The 21,841-nt window shown below is 46.3% G+C and overlaps 1 protein-coding gene across 1 annotated transcript; it reads left to right on the top strand.

Annotated features, from left to right (window-relative positions):
* The first annotated feature begins 979 nt into the window (after positions 1-979).
* LOC135914808 ((3R)-3-hydroxyacyl-CoA dehydrogenase-like) lies at positions 980-14,411 on the top strand. The gene is made up of 3 exons (XM_065447734.2): positions 980-1,156; positions 8,026-8,225; positions 13,332-14,411. The coding sequence occupies exons 1-3, from the start codon at positions 988-990 to the stop codon at positions 13,728-13,730; spliced, it is 768 nt and encodes a 255-aa protein (XP_065303806.1). The 5' UTR covers positions 980-987; the 3' UTR covers positions 13,731-14,411.
* Positions 14,412-21,841: the final 7,430 nt, after the last annotated feature.

The following is a 21,841-nucleotide window of genomic DNA, read 5'->3' as shown; positions in this document are numbered from 1 at the left end:
CAACGTTGCTGATGAAATGCAACCACGAAATCAATCAATCAATAAATAAAACACAAAGAAGCAAACAAATACAACTAAGCGGACTAAATACTGCGATGGCAGGTGCTAACATGCCAGCATTGTGTTAGCTTTCCTCAAGACTCCCTGTTGTAGTTCTGATACCTGTTGGACTGCTTCTTGCTTCTGATAGTCACGAGTACCCTGATATCGATAGCGTTCTGCAAAGCTCGTTCCCGACATTAAGCTATATAGTTTTCAGATAATACTATTGTACTTCAGATTGATTTCCTGAACGAAGTACAGCATTTTTGTGCTTCAGAACATACGAACGCATTGATCGCACCTGTGATACGCCCATACATCGAAAGCTCTTGAACGTGGCCTACACGTGTTACTTTCAACCCAAAATCAACGTATCGTGTACTGCTTGCGCCTGCTGTAATAACCCGGATACCTCTTTGGTACATCTACTGTCTCAGTAACTCAAGAGCCAGCGAAAAATATTATGCAGCCCCTTCGACCAACGAGATAGGCGTCCTGTATTTGTGGACATGGCTCCTAGCTCTGCCCAAACAACGACACGTTTAAGCACTTAGTGGCTTTTCAATAAACACTGACTTTACGCAGTCACTTCAACAGACGATTGATCGTTAATGGGCATATTTTCTGACTTTGGGCGCGCCTATGTTAACTCGTGCCAATCTTTCTTTGATGTGTGTGAAGAGTCGCTGTAGGTAAGATTAATTTATTTATTTTTCATGTCGTGATTGCAGGGTAGTGACTGCACATTTGAATGAATGCTGCCCTAGAATCGCCAGGTATTCTAATGTGTCTTTTGTAGTTTTTATTTTCATCGCTCGCGTTGAACACCCCACACACACCATCATGTTGACAATGTGCGATACGTGTGGCCCCTTTCGTAGACGCGTTGATCATGTGCAATGGTGAGCTGATTTGACAATTTATGCACACGGGGGCAAGCCGCAGATGTCCACAGGAGGAGAAGGAGCCCTGTCTGGCCGCCTGGCCATAGTGACTGGCGGAGGAGGAGGCATCGGTGGCGCCGTCTGTCGGGTGCTGGCGGAGAAAGGAGCCCGTGTGGTGGTCGCCGGACGCACGCTGGAAGCGGTGGAAGCTGTGGTCGCGGCGCTGCCAGGTTAGAGACAACGTGTGTCGTGCTGCCTCCAAGGCTCTGACGAATTCTCCTCTCTCGCTTTACTCACTTCGATGGCAGGTCGGTGTGTCGTATTTCGCTCGGCGCGACACCTATTTCTTAATGATTCTTTTTATTTTTCCTTTCTTCATTGCTTCTCTGTATGCCGTGCAGATGGTATCATCGGGATTTGCCACTCAGCGTAGTAAGCGTGGAATAGAATCGGAGCAAAGGAGTCGTGTCAAGGTATCCGGGCTAAATTGCTGTACGTGATGCTGCCGCGAGTGGTTTGAGCATGAGTTCAACCGACGGCGTTTACGTGAACTCCCTTCCGCCGGTTTGAGATCGCAGCCCCCTACATCGACAAGGTCAGACATGAGGATGTGTTATTTGAGCTTCTGATTTTCAATGCTGTATCGGAGACACTCGGGCCGCATTTCGTGCATTTTTCATAATAAGATTTAACATTCCTCTTCTCCTGAGTGAACCTGAAAGGAGGAGGAGGAGGAATAAACGTTATTAGTAGAAATGATCCGACGGTAAAATAGTCCGAGGTGGGCGGCGTCCCTAGTCCAGGATGCCGTGGCCCTGAGCCGATAGCTTGGGCCTGCTCACCAGGCGATGCTGGTCTTCTGGGCTCGAGCTTGTCAGCTCGGCCTCCTACTGCTCGACGGTTGGTCCGGTGATGGGCGCTGTCGATGGGTTTTCTTGACATTCCCATACCATGTGGTAGAGGGTATTGGGCGTAGAGCAGTAGGCACATTTGTGAGTATAGCTCGTAGGATACAGGGCGTGTAGCAGGGTGCCGTGCAGGAATGTGCCGCTCTGTAGTTTTCGGAAGATCACCACCTCTTCTCTTGTCAGCTTGGGATGCGGGGGTGGATAGATCCTCCTATCCAATCTGTAGTGGCTCAGGATATAGGCGTATCTTTTCGGGACGCTATCTTGTTGGTCTACCGGTGCTCGTGAACCCGGTGGGATAGCCGGGATAATGTGATCTCGAGCAGCGGCATTAACCGCTACATTACCCGCCGGGGAGTCGTGTCCCGGGGCCCAGACAATGTACAGTTCTGGAACATTGCCTCGTTTTTCGAGGATGCTCAGGGCTTGTTTGGAAATGCGGCCCTTTTGGTAATTTCTACATGCTGTTTGTGAGTAGGTGATGATTGTGATTTGATCTTCCTCTCGCTGGACCGCAGTGGCCACCAGGGCTATCGCCGTTTCTTCCGCGCAGTCGATGTCTGGAGTGCTTACCGAGGCCGCTGCTACCTCTTGTCCTTGGCCGTTGATTACGCTGATAGCGTAGGCCGCTCTGTTCTTGTATTTTGCCGCGTCGGTGTATCGGACTTCTCCTTGTTTTGGTCCTTCGTAGGCCTTACGTAGAGCTTTCGCTCTCGCTCGCCTCCTTTCTCTGTGGTATTCAGGGTGCTTGTTTCTCGGGATGCTGGCCACCGTGATCTCCCTCAGGGGTAGAGGAACCCGCTGTTTTGTGGACTCATATGCGACTGGGCAGCCCAGTCTTATTAGCGTGTCTCTACCCGTGCTGGTTAGCTTGAGTCGCTATATCTGGCTCGTCTTGTGGGTCTCTACTAGTTCCTCCCAAGTATTGTGGATGCCCAGGCTGAGTAGCTTCTCTGTCGACGTCGTCGGTGGAAGCCCCAGTGCCAGCTTGTAGGTTTTTCGTATTAGGGTGTTCAATTTGTCTCTCTCGCTGTTCTTGAGACCCAGGTACGGGGTGCCGTAAGTGACTCTGCTGATTATCAGGGCTTGTATTAATCTGATTGTGTCCTGCTCTTTCAGGCCGTGCTTTTTGTTTGTCATTCTTCGCACCAAGTGCGCGACTTGGGTAACTGTCGCTTGCAGTTTTTTAATGGCGGCGATACCGGCACCGTCCTTCTGGAAAGTGAGGCCCAGAATACAGAGTGTGTCCACCTTCGGTATGTTGACTCCATGTAGTGACAACATTGGGTCAGGTGCCTCCTGCGGAGGCCGGCCTCTTGTCCTCTTTTTAAAAGTCGGATCAGAAGCTCCGACTTTTCCGGTGCGCATGAAAGACCGCAGCGGTGTAGATAATGCTCGGTCCTGCCGATGGCTTCCTGCAGGTCATCTTGTTGTTCGCCCACCGATCCCGTGCACGTCCACATGGTCAGGTCGTCTGCATACATTGCGTGACGGATACCCCTGATGTTCTCCAAGAGGTTCGGCAATCCACTCATCGCTATATTGAACAGCAACGGGGAGATCACCGACCCCTGTGGGGTTCCTTTCTGCGGTATTTGTAACTTCTCGGTCCTGAGGTTCCCCAGGCCTATGGTCGACGTTCTACGCGTCAGGAAGTCCCGGACGTAGTTGTATGTGCGCCGTTCGCAGGTGGTATGTTGTAGGCTGTTTAGCACTGCTTCGCGTGAGACATTGTCGAAGGCTCCTTTCACGTCGAGTGCCAGGATGGCACTCTTGTGGCATGTACTGAGGCCGTCGATGACTTCTTCTTTAAGCTGAATTAGAATGTCCTGGGTGGTGAGGTTAGGCCGCAAACCGAACATAGTGTTCGGCAGGTGCCCACCTTCTTCCAGGTAGGGCGAGAGACGATTGTGGACCATGTGCTCGAAGAGTTTTCCCGCGCATGGCGTGAGAGAGATCGGACGCAGGTTCTGTAGGTTGATGGGCTTGCCGGGTTTCGGGATCATCGTTACGTCCGCGTGCTTCCAGGAAGCCGGCATACTGCCGGTCTCCCAGCTTTCATTGCTATACTTTCGTAAACTCTCCGTCGCTCCGTCGTCCAGGTTACGGAGGGTCTTCTTGTTAATTTTATCCCTGCCGGGCATCGTGTTTCTTGTGAGATTTCCTAAGGCTGCCACGATCTCCGACTTGGTGAAAGGCGAAAGACTGATTCTGAAAATAATGGCAGCGGCAAGTCCATGCCGACTAACGACGATATACAGTCTTCTTGTGTCGTCGCATCACGCTCGTCATATTGGTGGCTTCGCTAAAGGGCTCTAGCTAAATCACAGCATTGTAGAAGCCGCCGTTCATAACCAATGACTGGATCATGTCCTGCCGCGTGCTTGCCTTAACCAGGCCCCACGGAATTTTTATGAAATGCGTTGGATACAGCCTATGCAATGCTTGGACAGCACCCATTTTCTGTCCACTTTTCGTGCGGCGTTATTCGTGGCGAGAATTTGGAGTGGCGCCCTCTCGCGAGGGACGTCACGGCCAGGACGCTGCTCGCTCCGGCTCGCTCGGCTGCCGCGCGCGCTCGTTCCCTTCGTGTATGCTTGGGGTATGGGTGGCTAGAGCCGTACTTGTTGAAGAATATGTCGGCTTCTTTCTGCTGTCACGCCTGAACCACAGTTCCTTCTTGAAAAGCGCGTGAGTCGAGAAAATTGGCGGTTTGGTTATTGCAAGCTATGTAGCGTTGAAGGGGTCTACTCGTTTTGCAATGCTTATATGCGCTGTGTCTGTCCATAAATGTCTGATAAAAAAATCTGTGCAAATTCAACGCGCGAAGTTGTCTATGATGCTTCGCTAATCACTTAACATTGCCTTAGTACTTAGCTATGAGAGACATTGCATTTTACACGGAAGAAAAATCTTGGTATTTGGTGTCCAGCGCAGCTGTTATCATGATTCTTATTACTCTGGTGAGTTGTTCTAGTAAAATATGATCACTTTATTAATGCGTAAAAGAAAAAGTTAGGCGCTCATTTCGCATGAAAAAGTTAGCTGCTACCTTCGCCGCTTTCGGAAACAGGCCCCCATAAAACGATTTCCTCATGGCTGCTAACACGACGGCGCGTCATATATACAGTATTCACATATATATAATAAATTCACAAATACCATAGTACAATCACCTGAAAGAAAGTTTCGTGGTTAAGATAGAGAGCCAATCAATTGCAAGCGATGAAATGTTCCATGGTGACCCTCAGTAAGCTTTATCAAAAATATGGCTCACCCCTCACGCAACGGTAGCAACGAACTGTCGTTATGGCGAAACACGCATTGTTCGCGAAACCCATCAGTTCGCTACAACTTCGAATCGAAACCATGAAACAGCTTTTTCCAGCGCCAATTGCTTAGGGTGCATAGAAAAGGGAAATTCAAGCACCTTCTTTCTCATCATGTCTCGATCCAGCGTTGTTTAATTATAAACGGACAACTATTCGCTTCATCAGGACATAAAAGAGAACCTCCCTAACCTTCATTAGGAAGACACCACAAGCCTTACATATTTCACTTGATTTTTGACCCTCCAGCAGCGAATTATGATATTTTCAATATGTCCCATACTACTCATGAATAACGCCTCGGCTTCCTTCTGGCTGTAGCCATATGGCGGAAAAGGCATATTTCAAAAAAAAAAAAAAATTGGCCGAGTAGCCTGTGCCAGTTCGTCAAACGGATTTGTCATGTATATTCCTCAAGCAGCAAGCACCAGTAAATTGCTCAAGTCAGTTGAACGTGCAGCGCGGAAAAAAAAGAATATATATTGGTACATACGTTTTCGTATTCTGCAAACAGCTGTAAGCCTCAATTAGCTTTACTTGAAATTACCGCAACTGAAAGTAAACACGTGAAGAACCGCCTTATTTTGAGGAGCAGTTAAAGAATCAAGTGGTGCTGGTAGAATCTAAACTGCAGTGTTAAGTCCTAGTGTTACTGCCGAGCGTTTCTGTGATGAAATGCAAAAATTCGATATTATACTATGGAACTACTCGTCGTGAGCAAACTGTTTTAGAGGAATAAAATCTAGGTAACTGCTGTAGAAGTCATATATAGCCAGTGTTTGTGACGCACTTGTCGCACCGCGGCAGTTGACCTTGTACACAGCGTTCCTTTACTAATTCGACACGCTAACACACTTTCCCTCGTTTCCGCGCCCTCCCGCCTCACACCCCCTCCCCTTTAGAAGAACCCCACCTATATATACTGTGGCGAGGAAAGCATATGTCGCCTTGAAGAAGACAAGTCCACTTGTCAAAACGTTGGCTCCTGCATTCACCTTGTTCACGTTTTGCTCATCGTCTTGAATCGCCATCTTCCGCATTCCCCGTCTTTCCGCGGCAATTGTGGTATCATAACTTGATTCTTATATGCTATGTTTTTCCTTTGTCGATCTGCTCATAAAAAACCCACAATGGGCTGGTCGGCGCTCCTTCGGCTGGCGCTGTAGTGTTGCCTTTGGGAGCTGTATTGTCGTCTAAAAAAAGAGCGAGTCAGCGTGCGCACAGCCGCAGGGGAACGTTAATTGACTAAGTCACAAGTGGTCACATGGTCCAATGCCTTCAAGAAGTGCATTAGACGGTTTATTGCCTTGAGCGTACAAGAGCTCTTTGACAAATCTTCCGAGATCTTTTTTTACAGGAAAGGTTTCGCTTCTAAGCGGCAGAGGTTCGTACGCAGGTCATATTCATGCCAGTTAAAGGATGGACACTGGCGCATAAGCTGCTCGACAGTTTCCTCACACCCTTAAGAATTGCATGCGACTGTGTTGGCGTTTCTGTTGACGAGTGAATAAGCGTTCTTAAATGCCGCGCTGAAGCACAGGCGGCACAACATCGGTATTTCGCGATGGGGGCGTCTGAGTGGTAAGCCAAATCGTAACTAAGGGTTCAGTGAGTACAGGCGCAAGTTGGAATGATTTCCATTGCTGACGAAGTGAATAGTGACGCCGTGCTGCGTCCGTAAATTTTGGCTGTGCCCGGCAGTTAGCCCAGCCGTTTGACAAAATTGGCCTAGATATGGTGAGTGCAAACTATTCAACGTCAGAATATTCAACGAAATACATATGGGTGTTCCAAGTAGAATGGCCTGTCAGAGGTCGGCTTTTCTAGAAAATGTTCTGGGCGCCACGTTTTGCAGGCTCACAATCAGAATTCGTGTATTATTTAAGCGTACGTTCCCCACCCAATAATAAGGAGCACCGTGCATGTTTCGCATGGTTTCAATTCTGCACATTAGGCATGCCTCAAATTATTATTCAGTGAGTTGTTTTGAGATGCCTAAGGTTGGACCGCTGATCCAAGCCAAACGAACGGCTGCATGCGCTCGCGCATAGTGCATATGATCCCGCGTTATTTATTTCACAAGTTTCTCATGGCATACTTTACAACATGACGGAGAGCCATTCCTGTTTTTTTCCCATGTGTTGTTCTCTGGGACAAATTTTCCCTTCTCTGCCGTTGACGCGTCAGGTAAGGTGCGTGTGACGCAACAGATTGTCAGCGGACTGATCAGTGCTGCGCAATTGACAGCTGTCAATACGGCGAGCCGTAACACTTAATGTGTCGCGCTGTGACATTTGCGTTCGCTTCATTCGTGGCGTTTGTTGTGTGCTACATACATGTGCTCATATGCTGCTTAAACTTCTGTTACATACAATACGAAGTGCTTCAGCGCATATATTCAGAAAGGGGCGATATGTTGCGCATTAGATGTGGTAGCATGCAGTTTGAGCGTAGAGAAATCTCTAATAATAAAATGGTTTCATTTCTGCGACCCCACTGTGCATTTCTATACTGTGGACTGAAACACGAGTATATGTGCCAACAATGGTACGTTCAGGAGCGGTACTTTTGAAACACTGTTAATGATAGCATCCGCAAATAGCCCAGAAGTTTAGCGACTGTGAAAACTACAAGGGCTGGAAGCTTAAATATGCATTCGGTCATGCATTCCCACCTTCTGAACGACTTGTAGCCGTAATACGTATCGTGACAATGGCTGGATTGGTGGAAAACTTAAATAGAAAGGATCGGATCGCATGTTCCTTCTGAACAATGTATTGCGGGAAATATATGCTCATGTTAGCACACGCGATGTGCCTGGGCTAGGTTGCGACTTGTGTGCGTCGTTTCTTGCAACGACAGGTTGCCTCGATCACCGAGCCATGCAAGTGGACGTTGGTGACGCAGCCTCGGTAGAGCGCCTATTTGACGCCGTGAAGACGTTCAGCCCAGTGACCGCCAATATTCTGGTCAACTGCGTCGGCTATGTGGACTTAGAGACACCGACGGCTGTCGATATGAGCGAGGACAGCTTCGACCGCACGGTTCGGGTAAATCTCAAGGTGAGTTTCCAAGCTCGCGAGTCGCTCAGTGAGCCACTACGATGGTTCGGTGACTGGCATTTTCGTGCTCAGCTCAAGGTAGCGGCTGCGATTCCCCTTCTCGGTGGCCCAATCGCTATGAAGATGGGATGCGCCAACAATTTTCGTGGATGTTTAATACGAGGCTCTCGCTAGAACACAAGAACTTGCACCCACTTGGCCATTACCAAAAAAATTGAGTGAATGGTGTGAGCGCAGTAAACACGATGGGATTTATATTTGTTGATTCATGGGGTTCAACGTCCGAATGCAGCAGTAAGGGATGCTGTAATACCAGTACAAGTGTCGGTATTTGGACTGGCACTTGTGCCTGTTGGTCCAATCGAAAAGTGACAGCGACCTGGAGCTCTTTAGAAGAAAGCTGTAGCCGCTGAGCCACCAAGGTGGGCAGATCAGCAAGGACGGTGAAGCCCAACTCCCTAGTAAATAATTAATGTCCTTACCATACTACGGAACTCTACTGTCGACTCGATTGCGTACGCAAAGCCATGTCTTTCCTCCTGAGGTTAGGTGTTTGCGCCGCACCTAAAATTCGCGGTGAGTGGTACCCTTAAATTGCCTTATGAAATTCTTGATCTGGACTTGTGTAGTCCGTCATGTAACCACGAAATCATTATAAATGCCCTGGACCACGAATGATGGGAGACCTGATTAAGAAAGGTTCCATGGTCGCATTATTAGTGCGGATGGAGCAGCAAACAATCATATTTATCTGGAACTAATCACTCATGCCACAGAAGAACAAAACATGCACAAATACAGTATGTTATGGCCAATTCTGGAAACAGGTTCAAGCCAAGAACGTACGCTTAAACGATATACCCGATCACAAACGTATGTATTCACTGTATTTTATGTAAACAAAGAATCAGGAATAACGACGCTAAAAAAGAAAGATGAAAGAAAAGCTGACGACCAGTCAATCAACAATGACAAGAAAAGTAACAGGCTGTGCAAGACGCTATAGAGAAGCAGCATACTGCGACAGGGATCGCATGCTAGTAGGCGTGTGTGTGTCTGTGGAGGCTTGAGCAGGGGAAAGAAGTTAGGCACAGAGAAAAGTTTCCGGTTTTACAACCTGCGCGGGGGTGCGGGAGGTGCGTTAGATGGATGAACGGATGCTCAAATTGAAACCAAGAACATCAATTTGTGCTTTGTGTATGTGGTGTAATACATAAAACACATTACCTGTGATTCGTCCGAGTGAATAGATGCCACAACAAGGGAACTGCTGTCTAGCGCTGCAGAATCATTAGATTGAGGTAAGGAAGGAAAGAAAACTTTATTTGGCCCTGCAAGTAGTGATAATTCATCACTAAGCGGGCCGCTCCCACGTCGAGACCGGAAGGCCAAGCCTCACGGCCACATCGTGAGCCTGCTGGACAGCCCAGAATTGTTCATCCAGGTCCGGGCTGCGAAGTGCAGCCTCCCACCTGGACGCATCCTTGATCGCCGAGTCTTCAATTCTTTCGCAAGACCAGAGCATGTGTTCGAGCGTGGCTAAAGCACCACAATCTTGGCAATAAGGCTCTGTATACGTCTCTGGATAAAACATGTTCAGTCTCCGTGGGCAAGGATAAGTACCAGTCTGTAGTAAGCGTAATGTAAGTGCCTGAGCCCTGTTTAGTTTAGGATGCGGCAAACTGTAAACTCTGCGATTAAGAAGGTAATACTTCGTGATTTCATTGTATGTGGAAGGGGAGTCTCTATTCTCGGGGAGTACCACCACGCCGTTGCGCGGGGCAGAGCGGAGGGTAAGATCTCGCGCTGCCTCATGAGCGGACTCATTGAGATTCGGAGGGGCTCCCTCGATCATCCCAAGGTGAGCAGGGAACCAACATAAGTAGTGTTGAGAGATCTCACATGTCTGCATAATTTTAAAAGCAACCTTAGCCACCGAGCCCTTCTCAAAGGCCCTATAACGGCCGACTTTGAATCGCTATATATAAAAGGCCTGCGCATGTCAACCAAGGCGAGCGCAATAGCCGCTTGCTCTGCGACTTCTGGCCTATCAGTCCGAACGGTAGCAGCGTTAACGAGACTGCCCCCATTGTCCACGACAACTATGGTAAATACCTTTCTCTCCTCGTTGAAAGAAGCATCGACGAAGCCAACCTTCTGATTCTCATCACGAATGAGTCTCAGTAGGCAAGCTCCCCTTGCCTTTCTTCTACCAACATTTCGCTCCGGATGCATGTTCCTGGGAACAGGCTTGACATGATACCGATTGCGCACCTTCACGGGAATACCGACATGAAGCTGCGAAATCTTCTCCTGAGGAACCCCTAACTCTCTCAGAATCTGCCGACCCGTGCTAGTCGTAGAGAGACGCGCCATCTGCGTCCTCTCCTGAGCCTCAGCTATCTCATCCAAGGTATTATGAATTCCCAGCTGGAGAAGTCGGTCGGTGCTGGTGCACATTGGCACACCCAACACTTTTTTCGTGATCTTCCTAATCTGCGTGTCAAGCTTCTCCTTCTCCGATGGTTTCCACTTGTGCATGGTCGCCACATAATTGAAGTGACACAATACAAATGCGTGCATAAGTCTAATGAGACTGTCCTCCTTGAACCCCGTCTGTCTGTTGGCCACCCTCTTCACTAGGCGTACCGCATTTTCTGTCTTGGCAATGATCTTCTGGATCGTCAGCGTGTTGGCGCCGTTCGACTCAATAATCATCCCCAGAACCCTAATCTTATCAACTCTAGGTATGAGATCACCATTTCTTGTACGAAGCTGAATGCTCAGCTGGTCCACGGGAATCCATCCTCTTGGTTTGCGTTCCCTTCTAGTGGGACTGTACAGCAACAGCTCCGACTTGGAGGGGGAGCACCTTAACCCCGTCGGCTCCAAATAATTCTCATTTACATGTACTGCCTCCTGCAGAACACTTTCGATATAGCCCTCACTACCACCGGGACACCATATGGTCACGTCATCTGCATACATGGTGTGCCTAATCCCCTCAATCTCCAAGAGCTTCTTGGTCAATCCGACCATGGCCAGATTGAACAATGTGGGCGAGATGACGGCCCCTTGAGGAGTGCCCCTGTCTCCAAGATTGAACATCTTTCGCTCCAGCTCCGCAACCTTCAAGGTAGCCTTCCTGCCTTACAGGAAGGACCTGACATAGTCATGAAAGCGCGCGCCGAGGCCAAGATCCGAAATGGACTTAAGAATATAGGAGTGGCGAACGTTGTCAAAAGCCTTCTCCAGGTCCAGCCCTAGGATGGCCTTAACGCCCCTTCCATCTCCATCAATGACCTGATGCTTGATGAGCTTCATTGCGTCTTGAGTCGACAGCCCGGCCCTAAAACCAATCATAGTGTGGGGGTAGACCTGGTTCTCCTCAAGGTACCTTGTAAGCCGATTAAGCACCGCATGCTCGGCTACCTTGCCCACACACGAAGTGAGCGAAATAGGCCTTAAGTTATCGATGCTCGGGACTTTGCCAGCCTTGGGAATCAGCACCGTGAGCTGTATTCCACTGCTCCGGAACCACCCCGTCTCTCCACATAGCGTTAACCTCCCCGGTAAGGTACTTCATTGACCTATCGTCCAGATTTTTCAAGAGCTTGTTCGAAATCCCGTCCGCTCCGGGAGCCGACTTGCTCTTAAGGTTATGCAAAACCGTGCGTACCTCTTCCACAGAAAAGTCCTCATCTAGGGAAAAGTTGTCCTCTCCCGTGTAGGCCTGCTCCGTCAGAAAAGCATGCGGGTCCGCAACAGGAAGGTATTTGTTGGCCAGCTTTTCAACCAGCTCTTCCTCCGAGGCAGACCCCACTGCTTCGTGTACAGCTCTAGCAAGGACGTGCTCCTGACTAAGCCTCGTATTGGAGTCGTTCAGCAAATGCTTAAGCAAGCCCCACGACCTCCCGTTGCGCACCTGCTCGTCCACCGAGTTGCATACCTCATCCCACTGTTGCCTAGACAAAAGCTTACAGTGCTGCTCAATCAGCTTATTCAGCTCGGAAATCTTTTTACGCAGCCTGCGATTAAGCCTCTGCTTCTTCCACCTAGCTAGCATAGACCGCTTGGCTTCAATCAGATGGGCCAGCCTGCTATCAACACTATCCACCTCCAAATCCGTAGTGATCGCCTTCGTAGCCTCCTTTACATCCTCCCTCACCTTGGTGACCCAATCCTCCAGGGACGGCCGGTACGGGCCTTCGAATTCCTTCCCCCTTTCTCCTCTCTCCTCCCGGATCATCGGAAACGTATCCCAGTCTATAAACGTTAACGCCCTAGGGCGCCTACCCTCAACCTCAAAAACGACTTGGTTAATATAATGATCACTACCTAGGTCTTCGGCAAGATTGCACCAACTAGGCTTGGCTGCGTTCTTTACAAAGCAGAGGTCTGGGGTAGTATCCCTACAAGTCGACGTCCCTATACGTGTCGGAAAGGCAGGGTCAGTGACCAGCGTAAGGTCAAACTCTGCAGCGTTCTGCCAAGGGTCTCTCCCTTTTACTGTGTCATGCTTGTAACCCCACACGTGATACGGAGCATTAAAATCCCCAGCCATGATAAGCGGATGGTCCCTGGCAAGCTTAGAAGCCTTCTGCAGAAGCAGCTTGAATCTCTGCACCTTGTCCCTCGGGGCACTATACACGTTCAGAATAAACACGCTTTTCTTGTTCACCCGGTTAGGAATCACCTCAATCATGACATATTCCAGGGAACTTAAAGGTATCTTAAGATCATGGATCACATGCGTCCGTTTGCTATCCAACAGAATGCATGCCCCCCGAGCTTTGGATCCGCCGAAGACGGTTCGGTAGCCCGTCAGAGAAACTTCTTCCGTCATTGTCTCCTGCAGTAGAATAGCCTGCGGCCTACCCTTACACGCGCGAATATACTGCTGTAGAGGCGCCCGTTTACGAGCGTACCCCCTACAGTTGCATTGCCACACACAAAAAGCCTCATTTTGTCGCGCCATGTTGAAGCATTTGCTGCGAGCCATCTTGTCGAATCTAGTCGAAAAGAACTCCAGATCTGTGGACTAGCCCGTCGTCCAGGATTAGACTTAAATACATGATGATAATGATCACTTTGATATTGTCGCAGGGCCCGTTCCTGGTCAGCCGAGCAGCGGCGCGTGCCATGCTGCAAGCCGGGGTCACGGATGGAGCAATTGTCAACGTGTCCAGCCGTGCTGCTAACGATGCCATGCCGCGCTTCTCGGTATACGCTGCCTGCAAAGCCGGGATCGTGTCCTTTACGCGCTGTATGGCGGCCGAGCTTGCTTCGCGGGGCATCCGCTGCAATTGCGTGATGCCCGGACTGACGGATTCACCGCCCGTGCTCAGCATGCGCGATGAAATGCGCAACGCCCTGTGTGCAAGTATTCCCCTCGGTCGACCAGCCACCACCAGAGAAATCGCAGAAGTCGTTGTGTTCCTCTGCTCTGACGAGAGCTCGTACGTGGTGGGCGCCGCTTGGGTTGTGGCCGGAGGGAAGCAGTAGACGAGCCACTAGCAAGAGTCCTCCGGGGAGGTTGATACAAGGGGTGTCCTAGCTAATGTCAGTACGGATCTGAAATAACAAATACTACTGCATTCTGCACAGATGAAGCTTACATGTACGATAGTGTTCGCAATTACCTTTTTTTAAAGACGCGATGTAATAGGATTAGCTGGCGCCTTTAGGCGGCACCGGCTACTCTTCGTCGCTTGGCAAAAAAATAAATAAATAAAATTTGATATAATTTGAATCGAAATGCGGTCAACAGTATCACGAGAACAGCCAGCCAGCAATACCACAAAGCAATTTTATTCTGTACACGAATCGAGGGACGCCCAGAAGGTGAACATTTTCTAGAAGGTGAACATCTTTTTTTCAGAACTTGAACATTTTCTAGAAGGAGAACCTCTTTTCCGAGGAGGCATAAAGAAGCTCCTACTAGGGGCATCATATCTGTGCCGTCCTGAGAGCCCACGATGCGATGACCAGGCTCGGCCTGCCTGTCGCAACGTGGGAGCGGGCCGCAGCGCGATGATCGCGTATCTCAGGACTCTCAGTAAATTTTTTCATCCATCTACCTATCCATAAAGATATTCAGTTACCCAGATGAGTACACAGACCATAAGTATACTCTTACATAATATACCAAATAAACCGTTGTCAAACTAACAAGTATAGTCATTGAGAAGGGTAAAAAGAACGACACCGACCACTGAATGAATACAAGAAAAGATGTTTCGGCTCCCCTGACGGGAGCCTTGTTCACAATGAAATCAAGGGCGCGCGATACAATGTTTATATGGTTTTAAAATATGATGTATTATGATGTATCATCATATTTTAAAACCATATAAACATTGTATCGCAGCCCTTGATTTCATTGTGAACAAGGCTCCCGTCAGGGGAGCCTAATCGTCTTTTCTTGTATTCATTCAGTGGTCGGTGTCGTTCTTTTTACCCTTCTTCATGATGCCTCCCGACCAGACGGGCTTCCGTCAAAACCTCGACTTCAAATATAGTCATTGAAATGTGTCTGGATAAAGCAGCAAAAGAGGGACACAAGAAAAAACTAAAACGAGCGCTTGTCTTCGTTTTCGTTTTTTCTTGTGTCCTTGTTTTGTTGCGCTATTCAGACACCTTTCAATGATGACCTACCATCAAGCCCATATCCCCACCCTCGTCGTTAACAAGTATAGATTTACATCATACATGTATGCTTCAGCGGGCACTAAAATTTAATAAGAGGTACTGGTGCTTTCCACAAAATTGTTTAAATCAGCAAGCGTTTTCTTAAGCCCCGCTGTTGGCTATTCGCCAAGTATTTTTGTAGGGTGAATAGTCGTCCATCTAATAGCATTAGATTTGCCCTCAAATCCATCATATTTCGCCTTGCAGTTTCGTTCCTTAGATCTTGGTGCACATCTTCGTGTGGGTTGCCATACGAGCACTGCAGACTAAGGACACATTTAATCCTGCACCAAAAGGGCAGCTTATATGGGGAGGCACGTCGTAGACGCTGAAGTAAAGTCTGATTCCTTTTTCTTACGTCAGCTTTGGTGGAATCGACGAGTTTGTGTGTGGGTTTGTAAAAAATAACTCGGTAATTTTAAACTGTTGAATAAACTAGGTGTTTTTTTCCCAGACGACCAGATAACTGACTAAGCAGCGAGCGGGCTTCACTTCGTGAAAGAGGAAGGTTTAATCTGTCTTCGTTACTGTACGCCCGATTCGCAGCTGCATCCGCTGCAGTGTTTCCAGTGCAGTGACATGGTATCAAATAACACGCTATAACGTGATATTTGTGGTTTTCAAATACAAGACTTCATAACATACTATATAATGACAGAAACTTGCTAACTTCAAGAATAATGGTTTGTGAACATCAGTTTATATTAATTGTTATAAAGGCGATTCATTTTTGAAAAGAGATCGATTCAATTCAATTCTGGCACTATTCGATCCGGTCCCAAGAATCCCCATTCGCATACCTCTAATAGTGCATCTTTTTTATGCTGTCTTTCAAATGTGCTTTGCAAACATGACTCTCACATAAATGTGCACTCAGAGCGTACATGTAATAAATGGAAATTCCGTAGGGGGCTAGTTGATTCAACATAATTAACATTGCTGCGCAAAGTGACGAAGGGGCAGGACTTAAGCGAGAAAAACAAGTCACGTCACCTGAGCGCAAATTAACAGCCGTTTTATTTTTCGGAAAACGAGACGTACATATAGCCTACTCGCATGCGCAGCTTAGCTCTTCCCAGCCTACCTACACCATCTGTTGTCAGTGATTGAGCTAATCTCTTTGCTGAGTGATATGCATGGCACGTGGGGTCATCTTCATGTTGTAGGCTTCCACAACTTTGTTTTTCTTTGGTTTCCACATTTCAGCAAGATCACTGACCTGTGGAAGATAGGCTTGCACTTGCATGAAGCGCAATGTGTGGAAAGGTCTCCGGGTGCTTGTACCAGACTGTAGTTGCGTCGATATTTGCGCAGTCAATCATTTATATACCTGCCTATTTGGCTCGTTATATCCTGCTGAAGTACCGAAATTGTTTTGATACAGAAATCCGACAGAAATTTATTTCAGCTTGTTCCACAGAAATCTGTCGTACTGTGTTACATCTGGGTATGTATGTGTTACAATGTATGTACATCATACATTGAGTTTTGTTATAAAACTTCCAAATAAGCCTGCCCGTTTTACGGCTTCCTCACGTTACAATGCTAACACAACGTCGCCCTGTCAACAAGTAAACATTTTGCCGTTTGCGCCATTACTAAATTTTACAACTCTTGTAATTGTTAATAATAGGATCGTTACCAACTACCCACAGTTTGCGACCAACTTTACCGAATTGTGACGCTCTACATGCAGTGCACTAAAAACAAATCTGGTTTCAAAGGCCCGGGATGTATAATGTAAACAGAGAACTTCAAGCGTCGGAGTAGTCAAGCAAAACTTTCTGCCCACAGAAGTTAAACATGTAGCTAATTTCCAGAGATAATTAAAACTGCATTTTCGTAACCTTCTTTCCTTATATTTACTATTACATTCACCGCTTCGTTTTTCTTTTCTTCTGGTGTATTTTGTTTCACTTGTAAATGTTCAGTAACACTGTTTGCATTTTGAAGGTTCTTTGTATTGTATTCTCCTCTTTGTCTGATGTGAAGTGCATTTTGTTGCTTAGTTCGTTAAGTAGATGTGTCTATTTTATATTAATTGCTTTGCTTCGACTACATAGTTTGTTATGATTCCCAACTAGCGTTCTTCTCGGGATCCAAATGCAGTTTTTCACATGTTTTACTTTGTGCTGTACGCAAAAAATAAATTTCAGTTCAAGAAAACATTTTTTTCTCATAGGGCCCCCTGGCAGTCAGGGGCCTGGGGTTGAAGCCCTTTAATCGATAGGTTAATCCGGGCGTGGTAGTAACTAGTATCACGACTGCAAGTTTTGGCTCGCCATCCCTTTATCTAGTTGACATCAATGTACACAGCAGAAGTCCTAAAATTCGCTGCAAGCATTAAATCAGAGAACGCAGATAAATTTTCTTCTCAAGAACCTGAACTTTCCTTGGGGTTTGCTGGAATGAAAGCAGTTGAGGAAACTTAATGTAAAACTCTACTTTGCTGACTTCAGCATTTGTCATGGATGTGAAGTGGGTGTAGGGACAGAAAGACGGTGCGTTTGTAGAATTAGTACTACCATGCTGATCAAAAGCTTTATAAGCGTATTCTGTGAAACCACAATTATGTACAGGAATAACATGACACTGGTCATAACTTAAAGCAACGGTTCATTACAGGTGGGGTACACATATAGGGCACATAAACATGATGTTCAATACAAGTGTTACCCGCCGTGGTTGTTCAGTGGCTATGGTGTTGGACTGCCGAGCACGAGGTCGCGGGATCGAATCCCGGCCTCGGCGGACGCGTTCCTGAGGGGGCCAAATGCGAAAACACCCATGTACTTAGATTTAGGTGCACGTTAAAGAACCCCAGGTGGTTGAAATGCCTCATAATCAGAATGTGGTTTTGGCACGTAAAATGCCCTAATTTAAGTTTTTGTTAATGCAAGTGTGCCAGGTGGAAGCTTGACTTGCAATGATAGTCACTTTTCAGATGCAAGTGGCATGATGACATACTAGGAATCAATGCTTGTTATTTCTTACTCGCACGATGATAAGTAGTATGTTTACAATGACGCATCTCTGAATGAGATATGTCACATCACAACGGCCCTATGCAACTTTGCCAGATGAAATAGGAAGCTCATTGATACAATCAATTATGGAATGTACAGAAGTGTTATGCTGTTTCTTGCAGTCTTGTTCCTCAAGAGTACTTGCATAATGTAAAAAGGGGTACCTTCATCTTCTAAATGTTATGTATATATGACAACAGAACTATTCCTTTTTCCGTCATCAGAGGAGGCTTTCATGTCAATGTACAAAGTTCTTTAACAAATATACGATAAGTACCTGCATGTAAACAAGCGTATGTAGCGGCCTAAAGGCATGCACGTTGGCAAAAGTATCTTTCAGCCATATTGGCAACAAAACTTTCCCATGGGCATTTTTTTCTTCTGCACAAATGCCGACCACACATCTCTAGATGTAGCAGATTTATTTTTCATGCTACAAGTCTGTGCTGTCTTCCTTGCAACGAGTCCTTTTACATATGTCCACAAAACATAGGCCCTTCATTAGGATTCTGTCTACAAATTCACGCTTTTTGCAACACTTTATCGCACATTTTTGAAAGCTCTTCATACAGCAGCCATTCTTTCTTGGAAAACATCTTCGCCACGAGGCTCTAAAGTGGTTGCTACGACTATTCATGTAGCATATATTTTTAATATAACAATTAGTGTTCTTGCACTTAAATCTTATTCTTTGTCCCCAATAGTTAGCTCTCTTTTTGCACTAGTTGGTTAAGATGTGGCACTTACAGATATGGAAATATATATTGCTACTACAAGTATGTACGTCGTCCTATCCCAGTTAAAAATTAGAACAGAGGTTGCCTTCGGTACTACAGAAATTGCTGTTGTACAACAGGATTTTTCTGTAGTAACTACAGATTTCTGATGGAGCGACATACTTTTCTGATGTACAACAGACAATTCTTGTTGTGACTACAGAAGTACACTCTGTCGTATGTCTGTTACAACAGAAAACTGAAGCTCTACAACAGATTTTTGTAGTACTAGATAAAAATTTGTCATCACAACAGGTACCCTGTTGTCACAACAGAAGTGTTCCTGAAGTAATGCGACCAACTTCTGTTGTACTACAGAAAAATGTTATTGTACGACAGAAACCTATCGTTGCAACAGGCCCCCAATTGTCATAACAGAAGTGTCCCTGAAGTAATGCGACGAACTTCTGTTGTACTACAGAGAACTGTTGTTGTGCGACAGAAACCTACCGTCGCAACATGCACCCAATGATGACAACAGAAGTGCACTGAAATTATGCGATGCGACAAGCTTCTGTAATGCCCAGTTGAAAAAGACAACAGGAATTCCTCTCGTAACTACAGAAATTTCTGTTGTACAACAGAAATTCCTAACGTTTCTGTAGCTGCGACAAACATTTCTGACGTTACGACAGAAATTCTGATGTCGCAACAGAAGCATTCTGTTGCGAAGACCAAGAGTTCTGAAGTCGCAACAGAAACGTTCTGCCGCGACAAGAGTTTTGAAGTCGGAAAAACAGCTTTCTATCGTGGCAGCGACTCTGACGTTACGACAGCAATTCTGAGTTCGCAACAGAAACAGTCGGTCGCGACGGCCAAGAGTTTTGAAGTCGCAACAGAAGCGCTTTCCGTCACGGGCCGTTTAAAATTTTATGTAAGTTTCGCATCGGTGGTGTACACTGTACTTTTCTCTTGCGCGGTATTCAATCGTGCTTTTCTGAAGCCGGCAATGCTGATAGCACCAAAACCGGTATTAAGGTCGACGTGGCCAATTGTTATGTGCTGTGACGACGTGGCACCAGCAACGCCCTGCCGCCCTCCTAAAAATCGGTCGCTGATCAAAATCATACCATCTGCGGGAATGGCTGCGTATCCGTTTTATTTTATTTGGTAAAATGTGGCACAGGCCTATGGACTTACATGTGTGGTTACACTGACACATTAGTTAATTTCCCAGAAATATTGCACAAGCTTATGCGAAGCGGAAAAGAAGTTTTGGGTTGTTCCGCAAAGTTGCGTGAAAAGCTGTTTCGCTCGGGTCTCACTAATCTGGTACAGCGCTGTCGTGAGAACGCAGTATGCTTGAGTATGCAGTATGTCGTGATAACGCAGCACGCAAGTGTTTATGCAGCTATTTTGCATTGAACATACGAATTATATGCGCGCTCAAAAGTGTAAAGAGCGAGAGACAACTGTCAAACTTAGCAGTAACAACCCTAACAGTGTCCCCGGTCACCGTTGCCTATTTCTGAATTTCTTATTCAATATGAATATCGTACAGCAAAATTGATGTTCTAGCACTCCACGATGTACCTTTCGATGGTAACAACACTTTTGCTCTTCTAGAGATGCGGCAGTTGACGTGGTGGAGTGAAAGCGCAGCTTCGCTTTTAAAATTCAAATGTAAACAGCAACGCAGACAGCGATGTTTACTGTTGACATAGCCAAAATGTGCGGTGACAGACGTGTTCGGCGTGGTGCAGTGGTAAGATGCTGGGCTCGGGATCCTCATCAGCTTTTTTTTTCTTTTTTTTCCTTCAATATTTTTTCTTTGTTTTCTACTAATCAATTTACATATCCTTAAAGAGGTCTCTGTCCATTTTTAATTAAATATTGACCAGGAACTACAGAACTTTCGACTACAGGACGTCACACTAGACAACAGAACGTGAGACAACAGAACTAGAGAACGACAGAAACAACGTCCCAAAATACGAGAGACTGAAAATTTGCGGTTGTGTTTTTCAAGTGGGATGGTTATTCAATATTTGACACTTACTAGTTTTATTTATTTCACATTTGAAAAAAAAATAACATTCGCTCACCCCTACTTCTTATACGATGCACACAGATGCGCCCAAGCCATAGTTGTGCTTTCTGCAGTATTGCTTTGCTGCATATGAAAGTGGCGAAAAGCAGCTTTTCAGGGGGAACTTGACTGTGATTTGGGTGTTTTGTTCTTCTGCCATATGCATTGTGAATTGATAATTTTGTTGCAGACAGATATACAGCCTCTCAATGGAACATACATTTATTTGATACACATGAACTCGCTCCTTGTTCAGCTGGCTTTCACAATTATGCTGATTGTGGGCAGCCTAAAGTATCTATAGCGGCAAGTCACGATGTGGTCTGAGGGTACATGTGCAGTGCTACTGGGTCGCTAGTTATTGTTTTCGCAGCAATGCAAGTTAGGCAATTGCTTGATTATTATAAAAAAACAGCATCAGTCAGGTTGTAAGGATGAGAAAAATGATTCGTGCAATTCCCCCAAACATACAAACAGAATATGACTACATACAATGTGCCATTAGTATTTTTATTAAGAGAATGATATTTGGGCTGTTGTGTTAATCTGCTCCATTTGTTGTGTTATAACACAGGCCTTTAAGTTAGCTTGAACATGGCGAAGTATATACGAAATTGGGAAGGTGGCAGTGACACTCCTTGGGGAAACAACACCTAAGTCGTACTGATGTTATGGCTTCACCATATAATTTCATCATTGCTTGTTTAGAAATATCACGTTGGGTTAGAACCTACGAAATGACGCACCAGCAAGGCAGAAAATACGTCCTTGCTTCTCGGATGCTTAAATAATGATAAGCAGTTATGCTTTAAAGCACATTTTGGTAACAAATATACGCCACGTTCATTTCAGTGGAGTGAAAAGAGGTGAATGTGCACCGCCATGCTTTCTGCCATACGTGAAGGAATACAGGAGAGCCTGGGGGCTAATACTTTTTAATAGAATGAACAAGTAGCTGCGACTTGTAAGGTTATTTTACTCCACAGAGAATGATGCAATGAGGTTTGTGCAAGTGTAAGCAATATGAGAACGAGCAAAAGATTACTTGTAATATATAGATTTGTATGGTAAACGTGAATGTGCGCCCCATTTGCC

Source organism: Dermacentor albipictus, unplaced genomic scaffold (assembly GCF_038994185.2).
Source record: "Dermacentor albipictus isolate Rhodes 1998 colony unplaced genomic scaffold, USDA_Dalb.pri_finalv2 scaffold_25, whole genome shotgun sequence".
Classification (NCBI taxonomy): domain Eukaryota; kingdom Metazoa; phylum Arthropoda; class Arachnida; order Ixodida; family Ixodidae; genus Dermacentor; species Dermacentor albipictus.
This window is presented reverse-complemented; position numbering and strand designations above follow the sequence as displayed.